Source organism: Argentina silus (assembly GCF_951799395.1).
Source record: "Argentina silus genome assembly, chromosome: 22".
NCBI classification, from domain to species: domain Eukaryota; kingdom Metazoa; phylum Chordata; class Actinopteri; order Argentiniformes; family Argentinidae; genus Argentina; species Argentina silus.
In genome coordinates this window covers 4,613,396-4,622,740 of record NC_139676.1, presented here as the reverse complement: position 1 = coordinate 4,622,740, position 9,345 = coordinate 4,613,396, and the positions used below count along the sequence as shown (strand labels likewise).

The 9,345-nt window shown below is 42.5% G+C and overlaps 1 protein-coding gene across 1 annotated transcript; it reads right to left on the bottom strand.

Annotated features, from left to right (window-relative positions):
• Positions 1 to 420: 420 nt before the first annotated feature.
• LOC310821668 (MORN repeat-containing protein 4-like) lies at positions 421 to 7,977 on the bottom strand (the record flags this gene model as incomplete). The annotated part of the gene is made up of 5 exons (XM_083693801.1): positions 7,906 to 7,977; positions 6,901 to 6,982; positions 3,734 to 3,848; positions 2,112 to 2,221; positions 421 to 575 (listed from the first exon to the last, which is right to left on the bottom strand). Exons 2-5 carry the CDS (start codon positions 6,965 to 6,967, stop codon positions 421 to 423), a joined length of 447 nt encoding a protein of 148 aa, XP_083549927.1. The 5' UTR covers positions 6,968 to 6,982; positions 7,906 to 7,977.
• Between the last annotated feature and the right edge of the window lie 1,368 nt (positions 7,978 to 9,345).

The following is a 9,345-nucleotide window of genomic DNA, read 5'->3' as shown; positions in this document are numbered from 1 at the left end:
GTTTCTCATCTGACTGCGGTGTGTAGAAGAGCGGCGACCCGTGTCGGTATACTGAGGTGAAGACAGACTACCGTCTACAGGAGCGCCAGCCCTGAGGAGCACCAACCGAAACCGGGAGAGAAACGAAATACGATGGCTCGAGACGTGAATAAAAAGAGAGAAATATGAATAAAGACGTGTAGAGAAAGATATGAGGAAGAAGAGAACGAGAGAAAGAGGACGGTCTAAAGAGAGTGACGAAATAAAAAAACCCCTCTTGTATCAAGATACAAAAAGGGGGTGAGTGAATCGTGTCACCGGAGATGAAGAAACGAAGGGATATGAACAGGAAGAGGAAAGTAGAAAAAGAGGAGTGGAGTGACTGTCACTGCGGAGCGCTACCCTGTCGTTGCTCCCAGAGTACCGCCCCCTAGCGGTGGGTCACATGGAGAGCGCCCGTGCCTTGGCAGCTGCCCCCTGCGCCCGCTGTACGGCCCCGTGGCACCCCTCTCTCTTCAGCAGCTGGTTGCTCTCAAACAAGCCCTCCTGGGTGCCCGTCGTTCCTCCCTGCCCCCCGTCAGCAAACGTTAAGACACCTGCAAGGAAGGACCACAATGTCAGAATAGATTCCTTTTCAATCCAGTCAGTTGCTCTCAAGGAATTTCTTTGGTGGAGTAGTCCAGAAAGGCCCTATAAATCAAGTGCTTTTGGGATGCATTTGCTCAGTGTTTCATATTTTTGTTAGTGGCCCACTCTTTGATGGTATGCACATCTTGTAAATTGTTGGCTACCACAATCCGTCATTTAAAAAACACAACAAAACGTCAGCCACGGATTGGGTTGGAGAAATGTTACCACTGTCAAATTCATACAGAAGCCTGGATGAAAGGACTGACAGTCTGTGACATTGACATGGGAGTTTTAAACATTTAAACATAAAAGCTATACAGCGTTTGTTTACATTCCTGTTGTTTGTAAACATAAGTAAGTAACAAGTAAAAAAGCCTTATATTAGAATTTATGATGGGGTAAGACAGTTGTATTAAGCTCACAAGGCATCTATAGGTATATTCTTTAAGAATCAATGGGTATATATAATAAATATGAATATCCAAAAACAGCTTCATGAACTATGGATTGTGGCTTTAAGGAAGCAAACTTAAATTCTGATTTGAAAAAAGAAATGAATGGAAATGAAAACATCTTGATTCTCAAATTGGGGTTCAATGTCATCCTGAATGGAAATAGTCTGGGAGACAAGAGACACAAATCCTTCCTTACATTCTTAAATCCTTCCTTCATTCCTAACCCTCCCCTAAGGTCATCACTGATCTCACATAACTGGATTTGTCAATGTTAGGTAGAAATCGGAGGAGGGGCTCATCGTAATGCATGGCATGGAAAGCCGCTCACGGCTTCCCTCTCCCAAGGGAAAATAAATCTGCTCAACTTCTTTTCCCTTGTTGTCCTCCGGCAATGTAGCCTACAGTTACAAAGGGTGTCTTTTAAACTCCACAATACGTAGTAAGTGAAGCTGTTTGTGGATATTTACATTTATGATTTATGATTGATGTACCTACTGTATTTATTATTGACGAATATTACTTAAAGACGCCTCATAAGCTTAATACAGCTGTCTTACCCCATCATAACCAACATATAACGCTGCTTTACAACAATGTTTACAACAGGAACGTAAACAAACGATGTATAGCTTAAAAAGATGTTTTAAATCTCCCATGTTGGCGTCCTTTCATCCGGAATTCTGTCTATGAATTTGAGAGTGGGAACAGTACTCCAACCCCATCCCTCAGCTTTGTGTGGAAGGGCTGACATTTTGTTGTTTTTCGAATTACGGCTAGTGACTTTAAAGTTCAAAAAATTAAGTTGTACATCCTGTTTTTTTTGCATGTAAACAGGGGGATTGACGAATGGGTAAAAAAGCCACGAGAAAACTGATCTTGACAGATCCTCCGAGCACTATCATCTGTTCTGCTTGTTTAACCCAGCAGAGCAAGACCCTGACAGCCACAAACCTATGGAATGGAGTGAGGGATGGTATCAAACACACATGCTCCGATTTCTACCTCCGACAGTCCAACAGAGCCTCCACTGATGTAGCCGTTCCTCACCGTAACCGTCGACACTTCCGTTCCTGTAGTCCCCCTCGAACTTCATCCCGTCGAACCGACTGAAGACGCCGGCGCCTTGGAACTTCCCCTGGACAAACTCGCCCTCGTATCTGTGGGAGAGACGGCACGTCATGAAGCTGATTGAGAGAATGTATATGAAAGAAGCAATGCAAATGAGCAAACGCATCCCAAAAGCAATTGATTTATAGGGCCTTTCTGGACTATTCCACCAATGAAATTCCTTGAGAGCAACTGACTGGATTGAAAAGGAATTGAATGAATATATATGCCATTTAGCTGACGCTTTTTTCCAAAGCGACTTACATTGCAGTGAGTGCATACATTTCTGTATATATAAACAGTACCAGTCAAAAGTTTGGACACACCTTGCCAAGAGTGTGCAAAGCTGTCATCAAAGCAAAAGGTGGCTACTTTGAATAATCTAAAATATAAACCATATTCTGGTTTGTTTAACACTTTTTTTGTTTACTACATAATTCCATATGTGTTCCTTCATAGTTTTGATGTCTTCAATACTAATCTACAATGTAGAAAATAATAAAAAATAAAGAAAAACCATTGAATGAGAAGGTGTGTCCAAACTTTTGACTGGTACTGTATACTATAAAATAAAATAAATACTGTATATATATATATATATATTGCAGACATATTCAGAAGCAATACCATTGTAATATACTGTACAGTACCTTGGATTGGAGAATAGACGCAATACACAGTACTAGAGTATTAAAATCATTGAGAAGTGGAATATGGACCTAAGAACTGTCTAGACTGGGTAAATGCAGCCAAGGTAAGTGTGAAATAAGAAAAATAAAAAAGTTTCACAGTGGAACATCTCTTTAAGCACTCGCTATGCTCAATAAGAGCACAATGTCTGTGAGAACAAATCTAAGAAGGCAACCGTGAACTTTGGGCTTCCTCTGATACAATATTCCTTTGTTCAAGCAGAACCTTGGTTTGAAATGTGCTCTGGCACATTTTAGCAGCGTAGCAAAAGATATCAAATATCCTTCGCAGTCTGGACCACTGCCTTGAACATCGGTCTGCCACAAACAAACTCATCCTAGCGATTAACCTGTTATTTGAGGGTGAAGGAGGTTTACTTCTCTTTCACTCAAATTCTTTATCAGCAAAAAAATTAAAAATATATACTGCCAATTGCAAACACACTAGAATTCTGAGGACTCTTAATCACATTAATGCTATCACTTAACTCAAGTTGTCCCCGACATTTTTCTGACCCCCCCCCCAATCATTTGCACACCCCAGGATCTCCAGTGTGCCACAAGACTGTATTAGCCATTTGAACTAAAGCCTAGACATAAAGTCAGGAAGCTAAGGCAAGGCTTCAGGTCTCAGACTCACAACGAGACTGTGGATCACTAAACTACCTCCCTTACACCTATGTTTACTGTTCATTGAAAGTAACCAGAGCTAATGACATTGCTCATGTGTGTCTGTTCATTGTACTGTCTAATATATCGTCATTTCACACCGAATGCTTCCCCTGAAGTTCCCTTGGGCAATCATATTTCTCATTTATTATTTGCTATTCTATTCTATTGTGTCAAACGGTGGGTGTGAGGTAAAACACAGACCTGGATCCGTCAGAGAAGACGAGCATCCCACAGCCGTTGAAGAGTCCGTTCTCAAACTGTCCCGTGTAGCAGGTCCCGTCACAGAAGGTCAGCTGACCCAGACCATGCCTCAGACCTGGAGATCAGATGACCAGTTAGTTATAGTTACTGCTAGGTGGTGTTTAGTTATAGTTACCACTAGGTGGTGTTTAGTTATAGTTACCACTAGGTGGTGTTTAGTTAGTTATAGTTACCACTAGGTGGTGTTTAGTTAGTTAGTTATAGTTACCACTAGGTGGTGTTTAGTTAGTTAGTTAGGTTGTTATTAACCAGTAGTTTGTGTTTAGTGAGTGAGTTTGAGTTTGTTACTTTGTACAGACAGACAGACAGATAGATAGACAGATAGACAGACAGACAGACAGACAGACAGACAGACAGATAGATAGATAGATAGATAGATAGATAGATAGATAGATAGATAGACAGATAGACAGATAGACAGATAGAGAGATAGATAGATAGACAGACAGATAGATAGATAGATAGATAGATAGATAGATAGATAGAGAGATAGACAGATAGATAGATGCTGGCAGTTGGTGTACAGTATGGTTAGTTGGCTAGTTCACTGGTTGGTTAGTTAGTTCATTTGTCAGTTTTTGGCTTGTGAGCACTCATTTTCGATTGGTCTCTTTTTTTGGCGTGTTCATATTCTCTGTGTCAGAGGATCAAGATTGTGTGTGTTTAGGAGGGTAATGATCCATTAAGAGCTTATTCTCTAAATGAGCTCTGCCCAATGCTTTAAGGGTTCCAGCTTGTACTTGAGACTGAACAAGCCCGCTTGCCATTGTCGGCTTATTTGTAGATAAAAAATGTTTTCAATACACCACAAATTTGAGAGCAATGGCTCCAAAAGATATTGAACAGCCACGCAGGGTCAAAACGCATATGCATATTTCCCCACTGTATTCAGGTCAAGTTGAAACACTGTGCTTAGCTCTTCATTGCTCCATAAGCATCTGAGTAGCACACTGAACGCAGTGTATTAGGATTTAGGAAGGGGAGGATTGGGGCTAGAGAGATGTGAGGAGGGAGGTATGGGTTTCTCCTGCAAGCGAATGAGGATGTATTAGGATTTAGGAAAGTGAGGGAACGAGGGAGGGAGGGAAGGGGGGAGAGAGGGGGTGGGGGAGGTGTCTCCTATGTCTCTTAGCAGCTAATGGTGTACTAAATTAGGCTCCCCCATCTGTCGGCAGTGCTTTAAGTGCTGCCCTCTGCCTAATCTGACCAGGGTTTTTGAGAGGAGATTTTGTCGAGTTAAAACTAAACTGGCTGCTGGATGAAAAGAACCTTCCGGAACTTGCCTGTGTTCTTGTGTGTGTGTGTGTGTGTGTGTGTGGGGGGGGGGGGGGGGGGGGGGGGTGATTGACAGATGCTTAGCAGCATACCCCAACTCTTTGTGGCCACAAGCCTATCAACTATGGAAGTAGGTAATTAAGAGAGACAGCAGCTGAAATTTCAATTGGCGCCCAGCGGTCGCACAGCAACAATACAAAGGTGGCACAGCAACAATACAAAAACTCTAATAAAGTACAATAGTGAATGCCATAGCTCTCCCGCTCAGGCTCTGGCTCTGGGACAGGTGATTGACACATCTGACCAAATAAACGACTGATTAATTACCCAAGCTGGATGCAAGCTTTGTAGGCTACCTAATTCGGGTTACTTTTTCACTCCCCCCCCCCCAGCCCCGATACTGCAAGATCTTTTACTGTAAATAGGCTGAACTTGCTTATTCTTTTTCCCCCTCTCCTCTAGTTTGATTGCTTCATTCAGGTCAGAGTTTGCTCTGTCGTACGGTTCTTGGCGCGTTGGGCCAATCTTGTTGTGTTAGGTCACGATTGCTAGCTAATTGGGACTTAGCTAAATTTGTCTGGCTTTTATGTCAATCAATAGGCCTAATGCACTGACTTTAAGTGGCCAAGTTGGTAGATGACCTACCCACAGTGCTTAATGGTGTGTGTTCCCCCTGCTATCCCTATGCAATATGATATAGTCCTATGTTAAAACATTTTCTCTTTAAATAATTGATACACTATATTGGACTGTATGCCCACCTGCACGCATGCACATACGCACACTCGCACACGGCACACTCGCACACGGCACACACACACACACACACACACTCGCATGCGCACATGCACACACACACACACACACACACACACACACACAACATGTTGAATGTTTATGTTTTAAATGTTTCAGTTATGGTGACACAACGGTAGTCACACTTCACACAGCTTAAAAACACCAGAAGTCGACCATATGTTTGCAGAACACTTCACAGTCTAAATCTTGTTCTGTTGTTTTTCCCTGCCCTTGGGGCTCCACGTCTAGTGTTTTCGTCAAACTGCAAATACTGGTTTATGCATTGTAGCGGCACTGTGGAGCCTACGGGGATCTCTGTGTCAGCAGATGGTGACAGTCTGTGGAGAATCGCCCGTGGTTACTGTTTCTGACAGAAGTTTGGTTGAGGTGCCCTTCTAGTCTGTCTGTTTCCAAAAAAAAACAACCTGATACCCAAACTGACACCCAAACCCAAATATTGGACAATGAAGGAGTATAGAAATGTACTGTATGGAGTCATTAGGTGAAGGAGTATAGAAATGTACTCTATGGAGTCATCAACCCTAATTCAAGCTCTAGAGCTGAACTGAGCTGGGCCGATCTGAGCTGTACTGGGCTGATCTGAGCTGCATTGGGCCGATCGCATCCATCATAAATTAAAATGTGCTGGAAAGGACAATGTGGAAAAAAAATATTTGGGCCAGCACGGGTTGGTTCAGCTTGGCCCTGTAGTGTAGAAATCCCCATCCAGTACAATACTGGCCTACGGTCCACTCCTGATCAACAGAATGATCATGGGACTGTCATGAGTGCAGATATGCAGAGTTCTACACAACACAAACATGAGTCCATATTGGGCAACTGGATTGCACTGAAACAAAGTGTACACTTATCCGAAGTGCACTTATCAGCCGTTGGTTGTACATTGTACATCTACTTGTGTTATTTAACTCCTAAAGATAATCAAGTGTTTTTTTTTTTATAGGTTGGTATTTCTTTTAGATATTTTTTTCCGGATTACCAACAAGTGTGAAGTAATAACAGAGGAGTCTTGCCTTCCTTCCACTCCCCGTGGTACTCTTCCCCGTTGGAGTAGGTGAAGGAGCCTCTTGTCAGGGTCATGTCCCAGGGGTCCTGCTACACACACACACACACACACACACACACACACACACACACACACACACACACACACACACACACGCAAGCACATGGCACACAAACACACACAGAGAGAGAGAGAGACAGAGAGAGAGAGAGAGAGAGAGAGAGAGAAAGAGAGAGAGAGAGAAAACAATAATACCAAATGAAGCACATACAGAGGTTCTGAAATTGGTTTGGTGACATTTTCACGCAGCTGCTCACACAGAGCGCTGACCTGGTAACATTTTGGTGCACAGAAAGCTGACCTGAGACAAGTGATGCACTTGACGCACAAAGCAGCGCCACCATTGACAATGATTTAAATCAGGGAGAGTGTTGCATTTTGGTATCCTTTTGGCTTCGACTCCTAGCCCGCAAAACGTTAGAAACCATTCCACCATGTGCCATACGGCTCTTATGATGATCCTTATTCTCTAGCCACTCCAGAGTGATAACGCAACAGTATAGGCGATGAACGAATATCCGAATTGCAGATGTGATAGTAGCCTAGATTGGGGGATGTAAGACAAAAAAAAAAAAGCATGGTTTATCGTATTGATATGTTTCCATCCTACAACGACATCAAGAAATGCAACGGACTCCTTCGTATCGCTCTCTCTCCTGCAAACTCATCTGGATGTCAATGATATCATAGGCCCTATTTCAGTAAACCCAAATACGTTTCAATAATTCGCCATGAAATAATAATTTCATTGTTAGACATGGTCATGGTGTACTGTTTTAATGCCCCCCATTCACGACCGAGTGTGTACCCCTGCTCTGAAATGTTGCCACAGTAACGATGCAATTGTTCCCTTTCATGTCGCCGGCTAGATAGCATCGAGACAGTCGTACTGTACTGTCTTATACATAAGATGACAGTCGCAGTCTGGACTATGAACAAACAAATCATTTACCTGTGTGGTATTTATGACCAAGCGAATCCACCTTTCCTACATCACTGAAAGAACACGGGAGGTGGATGTTTCTACACTACACCTTCCAGTGGGAAATTAGCTTTCCGTAGCCTCTCATCTCCTGGCAGAGAGGCGTCAGCGTCCCTCCAAGGTGGCGCAGTCCTATTGAGCATCTTCGCTTGTCCTTGATTCAAACGGTGCTCCGATTGGCTCGTTGGCAGCATCCAGTTGGCCACGAAAGCCATGTTTCTATAGGGCAAAAGCCTTTTACGGAGTTCGCCGGTTTAATTAACAAGAGTGCTCCTTGTTAAACCGTTTGCCCTTGCCTTATACGTGCTGTCCACGTCTCTCTAGAGATATAAACCCGACATCGAAGTTCGTATTTAATGATATTATATAACTTCATGTATCAATTTGGTGATTATGCTTTGCTGTACTTTATTGAAACTTGATTTATGTTACCCATGCGCAAAAAAACAGCTGCAAGGTGGCAAGGTTTTGTCACAAAGCATGCCCAACCAATATGCCAAAGTAAAGGGAAACATCTTTCTATTTCAGAAAAAGGACCTCAGGGCAAGCAGGAAGTCATAAAGTCCTCTATATTAATTTGATTACATTTCTGGAATCCAGAATAAACCCATTGATGAGAAAATTGGAGCGCCCTTGAAAACATGCAAGCTGGAGCAGTCGAGTTTTTGAAAAAAATCCTAAACCCATCCTAAACCCAATCTAAAACCACTTCTCTCTTCCACCTTTTACAATTCTTCTATGTAGTCTGTGGTAAAGTGGTGTAGCCTGTGGTGTAGTCTGTGGTCTTACATTGTCCAAACCTGCTGGATCAAACATGGAATATAAAAACAGTATCCTAGTTTAAAGTCATTATCACTTAGCAAACCGAATGCGCTCAAGAATAAAGAAATGCACAGTGCATTACCCTGCTGTTATGTTCCAATATCGTCACACTTTATGGAAAGGCAAAAACTAAACGTGTATTGTCATCGCACAATTTTAACTTTTCGTCCTTTCCTTCCCTTTTCTTTTTGTAGTTTTTCTATTTCTTTAACATTCGAAATATGAAAAAGACAGTCGACACCGCGACATCATCGCCACACTGAAATATGATCATACGCATTTAAAACCCCAATGCGCACTAGTTCCCTAAACATAGGCTACTGTTTTCCAATTTGGGATGTTATTTAACATCTAAATCTTCAATTTCGTTATCGATGACATGATGTTTGAAATTCCATCACTCAAGCTTGGGTGGTGATTTTTTTATTTTTTTTATTTTTTTATTTTTGGTGGTATTTTTTGGGTGGGTGGGACCAGCGGGAGAAGGATGCTGCAGCGAAGTCCCTTCATAATTTTCATATTTGGTGACGTATGCGCAAGGGAAGCACCCAGCAGAATGTGCGCGTCCGCGGGAGGGGCCGATAGAAA